This window comes from Drosophila albomicans, chromosome 2L, assembly GCF_009650485.2.
Source record: "Drosophila albomicans strain 15112-1751.03 chromosome 2L, ASM965048v2, whole genome shotgun sequence".
NCBI lineage: Eukaryota > Metazoa > Arthropoda > Insecta > Diptera > Drosophilidae > Drosophila > Drosophila albomicans.
The window spans coordinates 23,849,581-23,871,647 of NC_047628.2; the positions used below are offsets into that span (position 1 = coordinate 23,849,581).

At 35.8% G+C, this 22,067-nt stretch overlaps 1 protein-coding gene and 1 long non-coding RNA gene across 3 annotated transcripts in view; one reads left to right on the plus strand and one right to left on the minus strand.

Annotated features, from left to right (window-relative positions):
- The window catches only part of LOC127565277 (uncharacterized), a 95,394-nt gene that overhangs the window by 15,227 nt on the left and 58,100 nt on the right, over positions 1–22,067 (minus strand). The window lies entirely within an intron of this gene.
- On the plus strand, positions 12,589–15,347 carry LOC117565555 (aminoacylase-1-like). Its single transcript, XM_034244722.2, has 7 exons — positions 12,589–12,838; positions 12,985–13,085; positions 13,144–13,488; positions 14,335–14,481; positions 14,541–14,824; positions 14,882–15,018; positions 15,084–15,347. Exons 2-7 carry the CDS (start codon positions 12,995–12,997, stop codon positions 15,292–15,294), a joined length of 1,215 nt encoding a protein of 404 aa, XP_034100613.1. The 5' UTR covers positions 12,589–12,838; positions 12,985–12,994; the 3' UTR covers positions 15,295–15,347.

The window sequence follows — 22,067 nt, forward strand, 5'->3', positions numbered from 1 at the left end:
AGCTCGATACGCCAAAATTTTCACGCGTTCATGGAGCCGAAAGCAGTTCAAGCTTAAAAATAGCAGCAACAATGACGAAAAGCAAACAAGGCAGGTGAACTAATGGTGGAGTGCGTGACAAGAAAATACCTGGTATACTTTTTAGGTTGAGCCGACGAGACTGCAACAATATGAAAGCAGATTGCTATAAAAATACTTTTTGCATTACTATTTATGTAAAATTCTCAATTGTGAAAGACAAATTGGAAGAATATTGACATCATAATAATAAGTTTATATAGCAAGGTGTGAATTCAGCTGTGGGGCGCTAATTGCTTTGGTTGACAATCTGATATATTTTGTAATAAATGGTATATTTTGAATGCGACAGTATGCCAATATACCAAATATGGTATTTTTTGAATGCACTAGTATATCGATATACCAAATATGTATTTCGGTATATTATGCAATATATGGTATATTTTTAATTCACCAGTATGTCGATATACCAAATATGAATTTCCGTATATTATACAATATATAATATGATATATTTTGAATGCAGTGGTACGTAGAAATACCAAATATGAGGTTCAGTGTATTTTAGTATTTTCTCGGTATCTTAATTTGGTATATTTTTATTACCGTTATTGCATTGTATTGGTGTTAGTGAAAATGGATGCACAGCTTAGCTTTCTTACTTTATTATCATTTATTTTATATTTTATTTTAAATATAATTATTACATAAATAGGTTAGTATACCCTATCTGCTCTGAATTCACTCGGTATTCAAAAAAAGCTAAAAACAAGTTGTGACCGCTTTACAGTTTCGTGATGGCTGCGTTAGCTTCATCCTGCCCCCGCTTCACGGCTATGATGGTGCCCCTGATAGGCGACGCTAAGCTGACCCATAAATTTTGGACAGCCTTTAACGAGCTGTCGCCCCACCTCACCTGCTGCCAGCTGCTTGATGTACCCCAAGTATTTAGCAAAATGACCACAAAAGTTATTTTAAAAAACTTTTTCAAACAGACGCACCCCATACTCTAACGCGCGCACACACACACACACACACTCGTAGAAAGTTTTTGGGGCAAAAGATAAGCGTGGAGCAGCTGTAAAAAGCGCATAAACATGCGTGTCGGGTCAGTTTGAACAACAAGCTAAAGGTTGGAGTTGGAGTTGGAGTGTTGGAGAGCTGAAGATCTGCTGGTGAAGTTGCTTCAGTTGATTCAACCCAATACCTCCCAACACATCTCTTTACTATCCTGGATGTGTGCACTTCCGTTGTTGTTGTTGTTGTTGTTGCTACTTTCAAGGTACTTAGGGCGTTTTGAATTTTTTATGAGCGTTTTTCCCCACTGCTTCGAAATGTTCGAAACGTATATTGAAATAAATGTGAGCGTTTCAGTATGCATATAAACGTCTCTGTGTGTGTGCGAGTGACTGTGTTTGTATTGAAGAATGAGTGTGTGTGTGTGTGTGCTGGAAAAGTGTTTGCTCTATAGAGATTTACAATGTATATAGACAGTTTCCTGCTTGCAACTTGATTGCAATATTTGAATATATCTTTTCTGGTTTGCAAAGAGATTAAAATTGATATTTATTATGAGAAGATTAAAACTGGCTGATTTTACAGTTATTATCTAGATTATTTTTATGTTTATCTTTAGCATAACTTATTTCTAAAGAGTATCTAAACTTGGTGCATACCTTTTATTATGCTTCATCTCGCTTTACTTTGATTAATTGAATTGTTTACAGTTGCTTCTGCTGTTGCTGCGAGCTGCTGCAGGTGCTGATATTTTGCTGGCACACAAGTTGGCTAATGTTTACCTGACGTGTTCATAATATTCACTTTTATCCCGTTAATAATGTTTGGCTTATGGCTTATATGATGCGTCTTTAAAGCACATGCAATATTGATGTGATTTGTGGTCAGCGTGTGCTTTAAATTGAATTGTAAATTTTTTGATTTTGTATCTCAACTAGAAATACCACATCATTTTATTAAAGTAAATTATGCCATAAAATAAATATGTATTCAATATTTTTTCACGTTTTTAACAAGTAAGAAAGCTGCAGTCGAGTGTCATCGACTGTAAGATACTCGCTACCCATTTTTAATGAAAGCAAAACAATGTAGTTTTAATTAGAAAATGCACCAAATAAAAATTTCGCAAAAATATTAAAAATATACCAAAGGCTGATTTTGCTTTTAATCTTATGGAAAGCAATCAATAAAGATTAACATAAATATTCATAATATAAATAATTATAATATTCTTATGGGTGCACTCTATGTGTATTTCATGATGTTTTGGATAATACCAAATAAAATCTCTTATCTGTATTTAAGACCGCTTTTATATAAGACTAACTTTATCCTAAAAATTTGATTGCATCTGCCCTTTTAATTGGAATTAATTTCGTTTTGACTCTGCCATTAAAAAAATGTAGAAATTGTGATGTCACCTTCATAGCGATTTTTTCGTTTAACCAATTTTTGGTAACATTTCACATAGATCAACGGTCTGTCTCAGTTAAGCGCATAATTGTGGTGAATTCTATTAATGGAGATTGCATGCAATCATAAAAAATCATAATAATAATATTGTTATGGCTGTTGCTGTTGCTGTTCCCGTTGTCTGTTGTTCTTCTTGTTGTCAGCCTTTGAGTTATGCATTGTTTCGCACATTTGGTGCGCCGATTTATTTTGTGGCACTCATAAATTTGTCTCGCGCTTGCGACTCGCGTCTCTCAACTCTGCGTTGCTCTGTGTGCTACGCAGCTCTGGGTACCCGTGGTCTCTGTGGCAGGACTCACGTCACGTGTTGCATATGGCACACACACACACACACATTCACACACACTCATTCGTGTTGGCACGCGGTTTTTGCTGGTCGCATTGCGTCGTACATTGCCACACACAGCAGCAGTTGGAATATTATTCATTTTTATTATATTTTGTCGCCTTAACGACCATAAATTGCATTAAAAATGCTGTCATTGAATATGGCCTCAGATGATAATGGAGGTGCAGGTGTAACGCGCCAAAGGACCGCTACAGTAAGACCTCAGACATCCGGTTAATGCGCTATTTATCAGTGGAATATTGGCGAATAATTGCAAGGTTGTAAAAAGTCAAATAAATACCGGCTATAAAGTCTAGTAAATATTTATGCAAATAGTAAAATAGTTATAATACAAAAATGTGTGCTAAAAATTTTGAAAATTTATAATCTAAAATCTAAAAAGAATTGTAATTCTAAAATAGATTAACATTATAGTTAGGAATAGAATTAGAAATTATTAAAAATGCATCTTTAATACACTTAGAAGATCTTTCCGAAAATGGTTAATTTCCATATATTTTACTATTAAATTAAAATCTATGAGACCTCGTAGCCAGTAGCTACTGTACGCTTGGACATCTTGCTATATATTTAATTTATATTACTAAAAGCAAACAGCGTTTTGCTTCATGCGGGTGCCAACGTTTTTATATTGTATTTGAAATTGATGTAAAAACACAGGGAAAATAGACGACGACAACGAGAACGACGACGCGCATGATGATGATGATGACAGAATGAAATGGAGTAAAAAATGAATGGGAAATATTTAAAATATATGTATAGATATATATAATATATCCTCTCCTTTTGCACTCTTTCTGCTGCGTGGTATTTGCTTGTTTTATTATTTTTCGTGTGCAAAAGTATAATGCGAGGGGTGGAGACTGGAGTTGGAAGCGTGAGAATCCCTTTTTTTTGGAGTTTTATGGCTGAGCAATGCTAATGGCTTTCCAGGCAGATGAATTGAATAAGCAAATGCCAAACTGACAACCTAATGCAAAAGGCTAGAAAGCTCTCTCTCTCTCTCTTTTTTGATCGGTGCGTGGGTCGAAAGATTTGCGTATGCAAGCGGCAAAAATTTGAAAATGTGTTTTAAGCCAAATGCCAAAAAGTTGACTAAAGCAGAGCGCAGCAAAAAAAAATGAATAAGAAAAATAAGGAAATTGGGCAAAAGAAATGTGTAACTTAACCCGCATCAAGAATTTGTCACGATTTGTAGTCATCGTCGTCGTCGTTGTCGTTTGCCATGAAAAATGACCAAGTTGCTTCACGTTGCGTATACGTAATGCGACTGTGTGTGTGAGTATCTTGCTTGTCTTGTAAGTCCTGTGATAACTGTATGGTTAGATTTGGCTACCTCCCTCCCCCATCTCCCGCATCGCACTCATCCAGCACTTTGCTGCCCCTGCTCCCCTTCGGCTCCTTTGTGCAGCACTTCAGAGCGAGGCGAGCGAGCACTTCACGCTTTCAGCTAGCTATCCAGAGCTATCCCAGTGAACTGCTTCACACATCGTTTGTCACATTGTTCGCAAGGATTTTTCGTGAGCTCAAAATCTTTGCCCTTCGCTGTTGCTGTTGTTGTTGCTGTTGCTGTTGTTGCTTGTGCTTACAAATAGTGGTAGCTATTGTAAGCGTTGTTATTGTCAATGCCATTACTATTTGCTATTGTCATTGCTGTTCGTCTTCTGCTTCTTCTTCTTGTTCTTGTTGTTAATATTTGTTGTAATTTTTCATCTCATGTGTATGTGTGTGCAAAGTTTTCTTTCCACATTTTCTGCTCCATCTCTGTGTGTGATGGTTGTGGATGTTTTCCTTTCTTTGCTTTTCCCCATTAGCACTGTCGCTAGCTAGGTGTTCGTTGTGTGGGCGTGTGTATGTATGTGTGTGTGTATGTAGCGGGAGGCGTGTCATGTGTAATCAATTTTCCAGCCATTTGTGTGCAGCTGCTGCTAGAAAAGCGCCGACAGTTCGTAGTATAGTTTGTCAAGGTATATTATATTCGTAGCCCCAGGTGTAAAAACTGTTGAGAGTAGATGTACAACATTTCAACTCTTTTGACTTGTGATCTGCAAGTTGACTCAAAACATCAAAGGGACAACAACGACAAAAACAAAACAGAATGTCAAAAACTTCAAAGAGCAGAGTCACAAAAAGGCATCGACAATTTACGCAGCTCAGAATACCCAATTGCTTAATCGATTAGGGAAAACTATTGTGGCATTTTTTGATGCATTTAAAATGTCGAATAAAGTATAAACTTTAAAGTAATGTAGATTTTCAGAATACCAAGGTAAAATTCTTCAATTCTTCAAATATACCAAATTAATATACCGCAAAAATACAAAAATATACCTGGGTCAAAATTTGGTATATTGATATACATAGTACTACATTACCAAATTGTCAGCTAAAGCAACTAATCGGGTCTTATTTGCAAAGTAGTTTTTGCCATACAATTCTATTTCTTATTTATTTATTATTTTTTATTTAAGACATTTTTTTGAATGGGTACAAATTCTAGCTTACTACGGTCTTGGTATATTTTACAGTATATTTATATAGTATATTGTATATTTATTTTGAATGTGACACCATACAAAAAAAAAACAAAATATGGTCTTTGCCATATTTTCATTTTAAGTATTTTTTGGTATATTAATTTGGTATATTTTAGGAAGAAGTCCGCACTGTTTTGCTTTTATTAAAAGGGATAGCAGGTATCTTATAGTCGATCCTATTCAACTGTAGCTTTCTAACTTGTTGAAGCTTATAATTAGTATTTGCGTTTCCTGCTTTAAGTAATGCAATTAAAAGTATGTAATCCAAATAAGTTTAAAAGGAGAATCCTGAAGTAAATATTGTATAATTTAATATAATCAATTTGCAATTTAATTGATTTATTACCATAAATTTAAATTCTTTGTCTCAAATGCCACTCTCAATTTGGCTGCTAAAATCAGAAACCAAGAAAGGCAGCTGAAAACTTCTTAAACTATCAATTTTGCTCAGTCACCGCAAGCTGAAGCTCAATCTTTTATCATAATTGGGGCAAAGTTTCAACCTTGAGCATAATAACTGGTTTACATTGTCAATGTCAAACTGCTGTCTCAATTATCCAACAATTTGAGCAAATTATGCGCCCAACATTACGGCACCAAAAAAAAAGAAGAGAAACGAAATTAAAATCTGTGTATTACAAATTCAATTACATGAGAAAAGTTTTTAGCAACTTCTTCTGGAAGAGAGACAAAAGAGACGCCAGCGGCGGAGGCAGCGTCAGCAAAAGGAAAAACTGAAAGCGTTTTATGTGCTTAAATTGAAAATGGGATAAACAGTGCGCATATATTTCACGGCACACAGTGCATATGATTGACATTAAAAAATTAATTATGCAAAGCGCAGACAGAGAGCACGAAAGTGACAGACAGACAGATAGCAAAAGTCATATAACTAGAGGCAACTTTGCCCCGCAGACAAAACGCTGAGTGCGTTATGCGTTGCGTTGAGTGCTCTGACTCGGCTGAGTCCTGAGTGCTGAGTGAGTGCATTTGAGTGAGTCTGGCGTAAAACACAAAGCGTGCATTCAAATGTGTGTTTTTTTACACAAACTTTTGCGTCACTTTTCTCATTTGGCAAATGTGCCAAACGGGAGCCAAAGAAAAAAAAATATCCAAATGAGGCCAAATAAACTTTGCAACGACAACAACCACAGAAGAGAACAGCCAAAAACCACACGACGTATGCGCAATGTCAGCGGGAAAAGCAGACACCAAAGTCAAGTTTTAATTGTTTCACGAATTGATTTAAAATGCTGCCGCATCACAATGCGCTCTCTCTCTCTCTCTCGTTTGGCTTGGCATTCATTTAACCAGCTGCCTGGGCTACTTCATTAATATGTCAGGCTGGACCCTAAATGGCCGCGTTCGTGTAATCAGCAGCGAGAAGGCGTGATTGACAGCGACAGTTGCGAGAGAGAGGGAGAGAGGGAGTGAGAACGCCAAGGACGCTAAGGGAATTAAGGCACAGTTTCATTCGCTGTCAACTTCGCTGACTCCCTCTGCTTTTCTCTTTTCCGTTTGGCATATTTTATTTATGAGCCCAACATCTCGAATGAAGCTGAAAGAAGAGCTGCTGTCGGTGATTGTGGCGGCTGCTGCAAGTTTCAATTAAATACGCTGATTTTTGTAGTCGCCTCTTGAGCTCAGACAGCGCTTATTGTTTTTAATTTTATTTTCGTGAAAGTTCGTAGGCGTGGCATTTAATTGTCGACATTCAACTCAACTCAACTCGACAACACGGCGTCTACTTAATTGCGCGTTTTGTTCGCCCAAAGTGTGTATTTGTTCTTCTTGTTGCCACTGTTTGTGTTTAATTAATGGGCGTGGCAAGCCGAAATCAATGAGTACAACTCGACAAGTGCTGAAATTCGAGTTCGCATAGTTTATGTCGGGCCACCGAAAGCAGATGGGCGTGTGATATGATTATGCAGTCAATTGCTGTTTGCTAATAAGATTACATGTAAATTAATAGCGCAACATTGCTCGACTTTGATCATTAAAGGAGTCATATTTTAGGCAAATATTTCACTGCTGTCTTTAAGATACAAATATTGAGGAATGAGCAATTGCTTTAATAAACGTTTAAATATTCAACGCTCGTTCTATTCATTCGACATTCATATGCCCCACTCACACATTCAGTTATCTTAAAACCCTTTCTCGATACCTTGTCACTTCTAATTAACACATTGAAAAATTAATAAACCACAGCTCACAGCTGACCTCAATTCATGGCACACGGCGAAGAAAAGTCGCAATTTGCCGAAAAATGAAGACAGCAGCAATTTCTAGAATATTTTCAACGTAGCCATTAAAATTGCATAAAGCCCAAATGGAAACACGAGAAGCACATTTAATGTGAGCTGCCAAACTGCCAATCAAAAATGTAATAAATGCAATTAAATATTTTTATACTACTATTGTCGACAATCAGAGTAGAGTAAAGAGAAAAAGTGGAATAAAATACTGTGTGAATGCAACCCCCCACAGAGCCTATCAATTAAGTTAAAACAGTAACCGCTAGTTGGCTGAGACACTTGGCAATCAATGTGTCAAAAGTTAATGCAACTCTCGAGGTCGAACTTTGGATCTGCATTTCGTTGGGGAACTGGGGGAGGAGGAGGAGGAGGCACTTAAGCCGACAGCCACGATGTCAGCAGAATGGCAGAAATGGCTGAGAACATACAGAAAATAAAAAAAAAAACGAATTGCACAAATTGGCCACGTTGTCCACGGCGGCGGCCATTTTGTAATAAATTTAACAAAATGTCATCGTGTTGTGTTTCCTGTTTGGCACTTTTGTGAAATATGTGTGCCACACACACGACATCCGCTTGTCACACTCTCAACTCGCTTCCCTCTCTCTCACTCTCTCTGCGCTCCACAATTGTTTATTATTTCAACTATGAGATAAGGCGACCGCTGCCACGCCCTCTCGCCCACATTCATTTGCATAAAGTACAATGTTGTTCTTGTTGCTTTTCTTGCTACATTCACAAATCAAATAAAACAAAAACTCTCGACCAGCTTGGAGAAGAAGAAGTAGAAGTCGAAAGTAGATGAAGCAGGAGGGCAGAGCAGTTGTCACAGGAGGCTGCATCATCATCATTCCTCGACGCCTTAGCTCCGTTTGTTATTGTTGTAAATTTTTGTTATTTATCTTATAATTATGCAAATGCGCCAAGCCACACACACACACACACAAAGTCAGTCAGTCAGCCTACTACCAGCTGAATGTCGTCTAAACTTGGCCCACAAAAATGCGCTGCGTGTGCCGCCATCACAATTTCGTTTTGCATATTTTGTTGGCCGCATTTTGAAGTCAAAAGGCCAAAGCCAAAGCATGACAAAACACTCAACGGATTTTTCCCAAACTCGGCACAAAATTGTCGAACATTTTAAGCGTATTTTATTCAAGCAGTCTACTCTGAGTAAGATAGATGAGAGGGCAGCAGAAGTTTGTATATCGAGTGACCTCATAATCTATCAAATTGCGGAATAACATATGGTAGTAATAATGAACATTAATAAATTGCTCAAGCAATTTATTTTAATGCAATACGCATTAATAAATAAAATATTCTAATGATAAACAATTCATTCCAAAAATATTTAATTTCGCAAAATACTTGGGCTTATATTGAAAAGGTAATAAATAAATATTCATTATTTAAAGAAATTTAGTATAAATAAACTTATGAGATAAAGCAAAATATACCGAAGTTTATATATTGTAAGCTTATATTATACAAACAACCATAAAATTATAGTATTCGTTTTGAACTTTTATCTTAACATAGACTTTTTTAATAAACTATAAACTTAAACCTCTTGCATGGTCACTGAAATATATCGAAATGTATTTTATTGCATATGTATATTGTTGTTGTATGTTGTATATTGCTATAAATACTAAATACCTAACTTTTATAAATACTAATACTTTAAATACTTAATACTGCCCAACAAACAAAATAAACAATATTTAATCAAGATATTTAAGTTATATCTAAACATTTCAAAAATTCAAATAAACGAAAACTAATATATAAGAAAACAATTACATAAATTGTAGCAAAATTATGTATAAATATACATTTAATAAAAAAAATGAGTAAATAATCTAAAATATCTTACATTTATATTAAACACACAATTTGCATGGATTCTTCTGCAACAATTCAAGATTTAATCAAGTATATTTTATTCCTATATTTTCAAATAAATTAAATCAAATTTCCACTGAATTGACTTCGAAACTGATGTTTACAAGCATTTTGAATTGCTTCGCTGTAAAGCATTTCTTTGCATTTGTTTTCCTGCCAATTTGTTGTTCAAGTTGCCGTCGATGTCGTTGTCGTTGATGTTGTTGTGTTTTTTGTTGGTCTTGGTCTTGGTTATTTTGTGAATGCGAATGCGAAAGTGTGTGGTGTGTGGTTTCTGTTTTGCTTCGTTGCCAAAATAACAAATATAATTATTATGCCAGGCGACACAAAAGTTGTCCCAATCTCTACATCATCAACAACGTCATAATGATGCCTATGAGACGATGATGATGATGATGACGATGATGGTGAGGCCGCCTTTCAATTAACGGCAATTCAATTACATATGTTTAGTCCCCGTCTGCGGCATATGGTAGAACAATTAATTAGCAAATGTTGGTCAAGTAGCTAAAACAACTCAGAACAAAAAGCAACTAGGGCTGGTTGAATATACAGTTGGGTAAATTGGTTGGTTGGGTTAAAAGAGCATTGGAATGCCGTCTGATTAGCTAGCTGGGCTTTTGTGATTTTCCAATTAACTGTAGACTCACTGTCCATTTGTCCACTTGTCTGTCTCGTGTCCAACGGAAAAAGGCCAAAAAGCCATCGAATCGAATTTGAAATGCAAATGCAAAAGGACAAAGTCATTGGGGAAATCCACTCGGGGTCCAGAGAGCCAGTGCCAACATTTGTTCAATATGTGAAAATATTCTTCGACTTCAGGATATGTTTTTCTTTTTCTTTTTTTGCGGCATGCTTCTTTGCTTTTATTTCTGACGTAATTCAAAGCCAGCATTCGCCTTCATCTGATGCAGCTTTATTCTCTGTGTGTGTGTTTTTTTCCCCTGGATTTTCCTTAAATTAGGCGCAAGACGAAAAGAGATGACAACGCGGAGGAAAAGAGATATGTATATGTAGAGAAGAACTGTGTGTTGTGACATGTCGTGTTTATGGGATTTTGTTACTTTTCGGCTCGAGAACGAACGAACGAACGTTTGCCTGGCCTTTTTCTTTAGAAAATGATTTCATTTTATTTAGAATTTTTTGTGAAATAAGATATTTATTTGCCTCTAAGTCGCTTTTTGGCTTGCCTTTTGCAAATTGTCAAATAAATAGACGGTCGCTCGCTTTGTCGCTTTGTCAGTATTCCTCAGTTTTGTTGTCAATGTTGCCCTCAAGTCAATTGCTTGACTACAACTTCTTCTGCTTCTGCTTCTGCTTCTGCGGTGGGATACCTTAGGTCAGTCCTCTGGCTTCAGATTCGTTTCACATTTGTCTGGCTTTGTGTGTTGTCCACTGCATTTAAGATGTTGTCCGAATCGGCCAGAGAGAATTAATTTGCAAAGTATTAAAACGAAAGTTCAATCGAAATGGACCAACAAAAAAAAAACCGAGCCTTTGACCTTTTGTTGCGACATGTGAGACTTAAGCGGCTTCTATCCGCTTTTCATTGACTACGAAATGCTAATAATGTGTTGGACCTGATTGAAAAGAATCCCTGCACGATGTTTATAAGGTATCAGCATGTTAATTATAAAGGTACAAACTTTTGTGCGTCTTATCAAAACTTAAAGTTTTCCATTTTGTTAAAATCTGAAATTTATTTCCATTCTTCAAATGGCAATATTTTTCTGCATTTATTTCGCTGCCCCTCCAAATAATTATCGCTTAATGATGTGCACAGGCACAACAACCACTACAACAACAACTACAACAACATCAACTGCAGCAACTCTACATAAATTTTCTGCTCTTGGCACTGGCTGAAAACTTTTCCCTTTTGCCCAACCCTTTGCATCTCGTAAATCAGTTCAACGAACTGCCGCTAAAGCGATTTGGCTGCAAATTACTTTTCATACACTTCCGTTTTTGGGGGTACATTAATTATAATATTTGATGCAAATGACGTGTGTCTAGTTTTTGGCCTAGAACTGCATTTAATTTGAAGCAGCCTTTTATGCACATTTGTAGCATTCTTTTCTGCTCACACATGAAATTATATTTTATCTACAATTAATCAGACAAAAATTGTATTACATTAAAAACAGCTCAACTTTGTATGCATAAACTAAATAAGATTAGCGAGTCTTGGAGACATGTAAGTTAAGTATTCTACTAAAAGATGCTCTGTGGAGACAACTTTGTAATAATCAAGGTATTTTCTTAATATTGTTTTATTTGGAATTTTTTAAGATACAATCTTTACGAAATGTTCAGGATAGTTCGTTATTATATTAATAGAATAATAGTACAATAGTATACTAGAATAACAGAATAGAATGGTAGAAATAGAATAATAGAATAATAGAAAAATAGAATAATGGAATAATAAAATTATAGAATAACAGAATAATAACATAATAGAATAATAGAATATTATTATAATGGAATAACAGAATAATACAATTATAGAGTAACAGAGTAATAGAACATTAGAATATTAGAATAATATAATAATATAATAATAGAATAATAGAATAAAGAATAATAAAATAATAGAATAATATAATAATGAAATATTGCAATAATATAATAATGAAAGAATAGAATAATAGAATAATAGACTAATATAATAATAGAAAAAAAAGAAAAAAAGAATAATAGAATCACAGAATAATAGAATAATATAAGATAAAGTCTATAAAGTACAGAGTATTAGAGAGTCGATCAGCGGCACTTTAACAAAGAGATAGTGCGTGTTAATTTGATGTCATTACTCTGGATCGTAATGAGAACAGTCTTATCGTGTTGCATTTGGTCTAACATCAACATGAACAACGCGGCGAGTTCTCAGATAAGCTATCAGCAACCACAGCTTGACGAAAATCAACAAAACAAAAACCGATTATAAATTATCATGGGCTTAGTTGTCAGGTGACGAGCAGTCAACAAGTTGAACATTATTTTACAAAATGTGGTTTTAAAATTTTTTCTATTTTTTTTTTTCTTGTTTTTCTTACGAAATTTTTTGAAACTCGAGAAACTAGTTTAACGATACATCGCGATGTAAGAGTTTTCAGACTGGTTCGCAGATTTGTGTACAAAGCTTAACCAGAGGGTCGAGTATTAAGTAACGAATCTTTGATGAAAACCAGAGAGCGAGAGCAACGTCTAAATTAAAGTAAATTGTTTGTATCCGCCACAAATTGCATTAATCGCAATCGCTTGAATCAGTAAGTAAAATACATAAGTAGCTTATAAGCTACTCAAACTCAGCTGTTTGGTTTTGATAACCAGAGACAAAACACAAACTGTGCGACGACAGTCGCAAGCAGCAACAGATCGTCAACAGTGTTGTTTCAGCTGTTGAGCATTTCAGATCGTCAAAAATGAGCTACGAAGAGTGGAGTGCAAATGAAGAGATTCAATATCTACGCGATTATCTGCGGATACCGACAGTGCATCCAGATCCTGACTATGGTGAACTATCAATATTATAATATTTTCATAATAATATTCCCATTTCTTTGCTCTTTAGCGCCCGCTGTGGAGTTTATAAAACGTCAGGCCGAGGAGTTGCAGTTGCCCGTCTCTATCTTCCATCCCTTCGATGGCAAAAATCCCATAGTGATCATCACCTGGGAGGGTGATCAGCCGGAGCTGCCTTCGATCTTCCTCAACTCACATATGGATGTGGTCCCCGTTTTCCCAGAGAACTGGACGCGTGCCCCATTTAGCGCCGATATGGATGTGTGTGGCAACATTTACGCTCGCGGTGCGCAGGATATGAAATGTGTGGGCGCTTGGTATATGGCGGCTATAAGGGCATTGAAATGCAACGGATTGAGATTCAAGCGCACCATCCACATCTGCTTTGTGCCAGGTAGGTGATAACTTAAATGAGTGAAGCTTTCAGATATCATAAAGATATCTAAAGCTTTTTAAATGACAATTAACTTAATCGTTATTAATAAGTGTACGTTTTGTCGGCATGTTTGTGATGTCGAATGTAGAGTGACAAAAAAGTAATATTTTGTTTTGACACAAGGCGAAACTTATTAATCATAATTAATGATTAAATGGATTCTAGGTATTGGGAAAGTGATGTTAGCTAAATGCTCAGAAATATTGTTTTTATGCAAAATTTAAAAGTTATTAATAAATCCGGATGTATCTGGTTTTTAATCTTTGGTATGTTATATCTCAAATGTAGTAGATTGTATGTATACCCCGTATATCTTTTAATATATTTTTTCACTTTTTACAGTACACACATTTGGTATATTTAATGACCTGTCGGGTAGTAATCGGTATATTTTATTACCTATGGTCTAATTTAAGTTTAGTAGAATACAACCTATATTTTTTTCGTTTATTTTTCAATTTATTGAACGTAAATTTTTCGATATATAATATTTTAATACTAATAATCATAATAATGCTATTATATAAATTAAAATGTATGTATCCCATAGTCGAGCATACTCGACTGTAGCTTTCTTTTGATTTTAATGCGTATTTCCCTCATATGGAGAGAAATAAAATTGTAACAAGTGTATAAATACAGGCATCTTAAAAACAAATTAAATATATTATTCCAGTGGCTCTTGACATTTTCAGAAACATGCCCATATACGATTAATGTTATTTATAACACATTTATAATTAATTCAAGCTGATTCCCATTGAAACCATGTGATTTCTTGCTAAAATTGTATTCAATATTTAGATGAGGAAATGGGAGGTCGCCGTGGCATGCGACCATTTATTGATACCGAAGACTTTCGCAAACTGAATGTGGGTTGTGGACTTGATGAGGGCATGGCTTCCACCGGCGAAGCAATTCCAGTTTACTATGGCGAACGCACAGTGTGGCGTAAGTACAAATTGAACGCAAATTTATATGAAATTATTAATCATTTCAATTGGAAATAGGAATGACTTTTAAGGCCTCGGGACAAGCTGGTCATGGTTCGCTGTTGTTGGGTAACACAGCGGGCGAAAAGATTCAATATATAATAAACAAAATGATGGCATTACGTCAGTCACAAGTGGATCGCTTGAGGAGCGACAAAAATCTGAGAATTGGCGATGTAACGACGGTGAATTTAACTCGACTTGGCGGCGGTGTGCAGAGCAATGTAATACCACCAATGTTAACAGCTGGCTTCGATACAAGGCTCGCAATCGATGTTGATTTGGAAAAGCAAGAGGATCAAGTAAGTCCCCGTGAATCATTTAAATGATAATTTAATGAAAATACATTGTTACCTTAGTTTCAAAAGTGGTGCGCAGAGGCTGGCGGCGGTATTGAAATAGAATTTGATCAGAAACATCCATTTGTGAAACCCTCGAGCATTTGTTGTTCTACTAATCCCTTCTGGGCAGCTTTCAAGAAGGCCACAACGGACTTGTAAGTTGACATTGCTCAATTTTTGTGAATTACAATCAAATGAAAACAACTTTTTATGTTTGCAGAGGTCTAACAATTGAACCGCAGATTTTCAATGGCGGCACAGACAGTCGCTATTTGCGTAGAGTGGGAATTCCGGCCTATGGATTCTCTCCATTGCATCATCATCCCGTCTTGTTGCACGATCACAATGAGTTCATTAATGCAAATGTTTACCTGAAAGGAATCGAAATTTATAAACGTGTTATTAGCGATTTGGCTAATGTAGACGGTTGAGTTTAAGTTTGAGAACATACAGAAATGAATAAATGAAATGAGTAAGAAATATATTTGATGTATATTCATTTCAAGTGACTTACAACAGGCATTTTACTTTGTGCATTGCTTGGGTATTAAATAAATCCGGCTTTCTCACATGACAGTAAAGAGACAGCTTTAAATAATAATCTTCGAATAATGTTTTAAATTAAAATACTGCTCGATTGCATTCTGTTGTGAAATACGTTTTATTTATTCAGCTTTCGAAATTTAAAATTCATTTCGATTCCCATTAGCTGACGACCAAACGAACAAATTGAAATGAATTGTGAAATTGTGAATTCTGAACTCTGTTTTCCGACGTTTGCATTCGTTTGAAATGTGAATTATAGTTAAATTCTTTGGAATTATTTAAAGCACCCGCCAGCCGCCAGCTTGAGTGCTCATCAATTACCGCCCCCAGCAAAAGGCAGGGAAAATAGGAGGAGAGGGGTAAGGAAAAAAAACTCAATTAGAGCGCTAATTAATTTATTTGCTTAACAAGCCATGTTTGGCCGCAAACTCATTAAGTTGTCACATGTAATCAGCGTACAGTTTGTCCAAATAAAATAGAAGGGCAGCAAAAAAAAAGGCAGCATTTTGTGGCAAAGGAGGCACCCAAACTCGAAAGCTAAAAACTAAAATTGAAACTAACTGACCAGCTCGAAGGTCCACCAGTAGCCAGGACATGCAGTTTCATCTGCACAAGGACATGGACCGTGAGCAAACTTTTGCAACGTTGCAGCCGCTGAACTTTTAAGTGAGTGACTTATTTTTTCCTCCTGCCAGTTGCCAGACAGCATGACAAGCTGGCAGAGTGCAAGAGTTGAGCGGAGGCGGAGGCGGGGGCGTGGTCTCAATGATGAGTTTGCGGATGTAGATACATAGTTGGGCACTACCAAAAAAAAAGAATACGGAGAAAAAGGCAACTTTATATCGATGCCAGGCAGCCGAAAGTGTCGTCATCATCTGCTGCCTTTGACAAAATACAAACACAAGGCCTCAACTTAATTGAGGTGACCAAGAGGCCAAAGAGGGTCACTCAACAAAAAAGAGTGTCGAGCACTTGGTTAGGCTTTAAGCCACATCGAGTTTTCAAAAAAAGGGCCAATCGATGTGCTATTCCTCAGCAACAATCAAAATGATCAAAGATTTTTACATCATTTTTTTAATAGTTGAAATAGTTATTGTATATTAAACTCATTTAATTTTAACATTTCCACATTTAAATTCAACAATTTTATAATAAAATCACTTTTCTATGTTTTTATGTTTAAATACAATGTTTTATATTTGAAAAATAATTCCATATTTTGAACAAAATTATTTGGTCTAAGTCAATTGAATCAATTATTAATAATACACTTGCTTGTACTATAATTTGTCCACTCAAATTATTCCTTTTTAATATGCATTAAATCAGTTCCCTGATTTATCGTATTTGTTGTATACAATAAAATTTAATAATTACTATGTCATAAACAATTATTTTGTTATTTTAAAATAGAACATAAGCTTTACTACATATGAAGAGTATTTAATTTATATTACAATAATTTTGTTGATTTATTGATTACATAAAATATGATTGAAATTCATATTTTTTAAATTTTTTTAGATATTTTATTTTATTGTTCAATAGTTGTCAATAGTTCAATATATGTATGTCCTTTATGTAGTGAGTCTCTTTTAAGCTAAATTAATTGCAATTGCTTTATATACTTTAAATACATCAATAAAATTCTGAATTTAACTAATTACATCACACTTCAAAAAATTATATTTTGAAAGCTAAATGAAAGCTTTCGAGCAACCCTCGTGGAATTCTTAGAAATACTGTGCGCTGCACCGATGCATTATAATTAAAAACCTGCAAGTTTTTACTGTCCATCATTAGAAGTTCATAATGACAAGGCAACTGACACGTGTAAGTTTCGGCAACAAAAATGTTGCCCAGCATCCAAGGACTTGTTCTCCCTCATTTACCACCTTCCCCCCTCCTGATGGTTCTGCTATTCGACAGAATTCTATTTTATAGAGGTAGGTATCTAGGCATCTCTATGGGGAAGGGAAGGGAAGGGATCTATCTGTTCATGAGAAAGTTTCCAGGCCACAAAATTTAACTTTGTCTATGGGATAATTTTGTCAAAACGCAACGTTCGATATGAAACGGAGACCAATATGTACTTGAGAGTTTTGTGGGGCTTGCCTTTTTCGGTTCGGTTCGGTTCGGATCGGGATGAATTGGAAGTTTTGTGGCAGCTTTATGTGGGTGGGTGGATGGCAGGTTGCAGCATGGTTGCAGCTGCATATTGATGACGTGATTTGCATTTGAATATGCAGCCCTCATAACGCAGAGGCGGGTTACTTGATTGCTGTTGTTGTTCTTGCTATTGCTTGTTGTTGTTGTTGTCGCTGTTGTTGTTTGTGCAATTTTCACACGTTGATAAACTTGTTTCGACGTTGAACAATCGCAGTAGTCAAACGTGCTGCAAGTTCAGCCTGCCACCAGCTGTTGCCTCCGGGCTGCTGCTGCTGCTGAAGTTGCTGTTGTTGTTATCCTGCCTGGGCGCTTATTGTTGTCTGCCTCATCATTGGCGTCGTTGTGCCATTTTGACATTATTGCCATTGCAACGGGGCAAATTTGTTTTTTAGCAAATGCGTTTAATTGGCAAAAAAGCAGCAGCAACAGCAGCAGCAGCAGCAACCTTCTCCTACTTTTGTTGCATAATTTCGTGCACACGGTGGTGTCATCAACTGATGCTGCCACATCCTGTTACCTTGCAACACTCACTGCCAGTGTGGCATTGTCCTTGTGCGCTGGCCTAATTGCCGAACGTTGCTGCCACAACGTTGCGTTGTTTGCGTTCGCTCTCTGTTTGCTCCACTGACTTTTACCTTTTTTGCATTTTACGGCGACGACATTGAACAGCGCATCAAATGCGATTATTACTGTTTCTCCATCTGTTTCTGTTTCTGCATTTATCGAACTGCACAACAACTGCAAGTTGGCAGCACCTTTGAAATGCTCGCGTACTTTTTGGCCGCTTACACGAACATCAATTACATTTTACGGCTTGCACGGCCAAAATTGCAATTCGGCTTATTTGCGAATTTTTGGGTAATGTTTGCAACGTGCTATTTGACGACAATGTTGCAACAAGTTGGCAGCTCTGCAGTTTGTGTGGCATATAAAGAGTTAGACCTTGAACTTCGCGGTGTATTTATCATTTATTTTGACAATTATGTTTATTTATTATATGATGAAATAATGTGTGGAATATATATTTTGCAATTGAATTGCAATTTTGAAATAAATAATATATTTTCTTTTATTCTGTGCACCTGAAAACACTGTTGCAACAAGTTGGCAGCTCTGCAGCTTGTGAGGCGTATTAAAAGTCAGTCCTTGAACTTATTTATTTTGACAAATATGTTTATTTATTATATAAAGAAATAGAGTTTGGAATATATATTTTGCAATTAAATTTCAATATTTAATTCAATAATATATTTTCTTCTTTTCTGTGTACCTTAAAAAAAACTATGTTGCAACAAGTTGGCAGCTCTGCAGCTATTTTGACAATTATGTTTAAATATTATTTGAAGAAATAAAGATTGGAATATATATTAAATAGCATTTAATTAAATGATTAGTTGAGGAAATATAAGTCCTGTATAACTTTTGCAACAAGTTGGCAGCTCTGCAGCTTGTTTGACGTATAAAGCGTCGAAGTCCTTAAACTTTGACAATTATTTGTATATGTTAAAGCACAAATAAAATTTGGAATATTTATTTTGCAATTGAATTGAATTTTTTATTAAATGAGTAGATATATTTCCATTATGTAAGTTGAAAATTTAAAAAAGCGTGTGACATTTTAGCAAATAATAATTGAAAAAAATTCTGTGTAATGGATACTTTTCAATTGCAAGCCAATTAATTAAAAGGCTCATTGATGAAATACATTTTCTCTTTTTGGAATGGCATTTATTGACATTTTAACATATTCCATAAATAGAACATTGAAAAAGATATGTTACAATATTAACCAACAAAAGGCAAATATTTTATAAAATACATTTTCATTTCTGTTTTCATTTTTTGTGAATTTTACTTAATATAGCTTAATAATAAATAAACAAGATACGACTGTAAACAACATTTTTTCATTTGCAAAGCATTTTATATTAAATTACTAATTAGTCAAATGAATTTTGTCTTTTTGAATGGCTTACATTGTATTGCACAATTTTCTACATATTTTTAATAAATTGAACTACGGAATTATTGAAAAAGGTAATTACAGAAGAAGGTAGATTACAAAAGATATTTTTCAATTAGAGTCAAATGCTAAATTGATGAAATGAATTTTCTATTTTTGTATATTTTCAACTATTATTACTCGTTTTAATTAAGTGAAATTTATAGATTGTTTTTCTTAAAAATTTAAGTAGTTTTGGCCTTTGCACTTTAATAACATTCGAATGCATTCTATTGAATTTCACTGGTAGTAAAGCCAACATAAATTGGGCAAATAAAATGCGCTTAAAGAGTTGACTCATAATTGAAGCAATTAAATGTTAATATTCGCATATTTTCTTGCTCATCGACGCGCCTTTGTCTGCAAGCAGTTCTCTCTCTCTCTCTGTGAAAAGCATTGTTCACTCTCATTCACAATTTCCCCATTATGCCGTTGAGTGTAGAGCAGAGGTAAAGCTGAGAAAAGTGGCAGAAATTGCCATATAAAGAGGCGATGGCCGAATAGCGATAGCATGCCGAGCCTTTGTCTGCCGCCAATTTGCTTCACAATGCATCAAGAAGAAGAAGGGCGCTAGTTTGATCCCCGCGTCCTCCCCTTATTGTCATACAACTGTTGTGAGTCCTTTTCTGGTTGGTTGCAAGGACACCCGCGGCGTTCAGCTCAGGTGTGGCACTCAATAAACAACATAATGACCAGAACTGACCGCAGGGACAGACGATGAGCAGCAGGAGGCAATGCAAAGGTGTGGTTGAGGGGGGTCAAAGGTCGTCACAAACGCTGCTTGAACCCCATAACTCATGACAAAGAAATTACGGTGCGAGGGCAATAAAAAAAGTTTGTTGTTTTTTTTTCTTTGGCTGGACAAACTCGGAACGCGTCCCATTATCATTGGTCGTATTAAAAGTTTTGATGTTGCTCAAATTATTTCGGGAAATTGATGCCCAAGGATTAACTTTGCTACAGACAAAAAGAGCAGAAAAAAAAAAACGAAAACCAAGTAAAGGAAATATAATAAAGGACATATTTTGACTGCGGTCGTTCGAAAGTTTGTTTGCCATCTTTCTCCCCATCTCTCCTGGCTTTCTTTCTCTGTGTGTCTTCTCTTGGCTGTGGGGCACATCAAACAAACAGCGGATCACACCGCTGGGAACCGATGTGCCTGCTGATGTGAGCCACGCCCACTGACAGCTTGCCACATCTACTTCTCCATCCACTTCCACATCCACAGCTATGTGATGATGAGCAATGATGATGAATTCCTTGCCTTTTGCCTTTGCGGTTTTCCTCTATGCCCAGCGATAAATTTGCCAGCAAGCACAAAAAAAAACACGAAGCAGAAAACAACTCGGAAGAAAAAAGAAGGCACACTTTTTGCGTTTACTTTCATGTACGTTAAACTCTCTTTCTCACATATAGTTTTATGTTCCACGCGCCGACTGCTTTCAGGACTTGTCCCTAAAGCTGCCACCAAGCTGAGTCTGAAGCTGATGCCCAGGCTCCTCTTTTGACTGACGCGCCACTCATCATCAGCTGCGAGCGTTTCGCGTAACTTTCGTCGACCCTCCAACTCGAACCCCTTCAATCCAATTCGCAAAAAAAAAGTAGATGAAACAGCAACTTTTGGATTCTTACGAAAATGAAATACACTCAACTGAATGGGTACATTTCTTTCAATAGATCGAATTTTAGAAAGTGCGAAAAGAGTTAGGAGGGTATTCTATACAATAATCTATAAGAATCAGAGCATGTGTTAAGCTGGTAGACAGATAATATTACCTTGGCAATATATAAATAAATCTTGCCTTTGATAAACTGCAAGTAATATAATAAAAATAAATGTGTAATGATTGATTACTAAGAAAAAATGCTGAAAGACAATTTTCATAAATGTGATATGAGAAAAAATAAATGTGTGTTTACACAAAGAATAAAAGAAATTAAATTTTATATAAAAATACTTAATACTTTAAAATAATGAAAAATAAATGAAATTTCCCATTTCAATCCAAAGAAATTTTATAATTCAGTGCACACAAATTTCATTTCATTTTAATTCTTCAACTTAGATTCAACTTTAATACTTTGAAATATATTTTGAGATCTTTCTGCTCATCAAAGAGTTGAACATTATATGACAGAACTTGATGATAATAAGACCGCCAAACAAAGTGTATAAAAGAGTTGCAAAGAGAGAAAGAGACTTTCACCATGCGCTGCCTGCATTACAAAGAAGTTTTCATTTCCCAACACGGCCGCAGGACATTATTTCTTTTGTAGCCGCCCTCTACGCCCCTTTCCTGCCACAATTTAGATGCCCTTACGGCATGTCAGGCCATTGCCATGAATTTCCCACACTGCGTGCACCTTCCCTTTTATCTAGTTTTTATTTGGGTAGCTGCTTCTTCTAGTTAATCGCTTTCTGTTGCATTTGCCTTGAGTTAAGCGATAAACTTTAAGGGGCACATAACTCATCAAACTTCAGATTAG

Coding starts and splice junctions, on each gene's coding strand:
- LOC117565555 (XM_034244722.2), top strand. CDS start 12,995: ATGAGCTACGAAGAGTGGAGTGCAAATGAAGAGATTCAATATCTACGC. Junction 13,489..14,334: donor CCACATCTGCTTTGTGCCAG/GTAGGTGATAAC, acceptor TTCAATATTTAG/ATGAGGAAATGGGAGGTCGC. Junction 14,482..14,540: donor TGGCGAACGCACAGTGTGGC/GTAAGTACAAAT, acceptor AATTGGAAATAG/GAATGACTTTTAAGGCCTCG.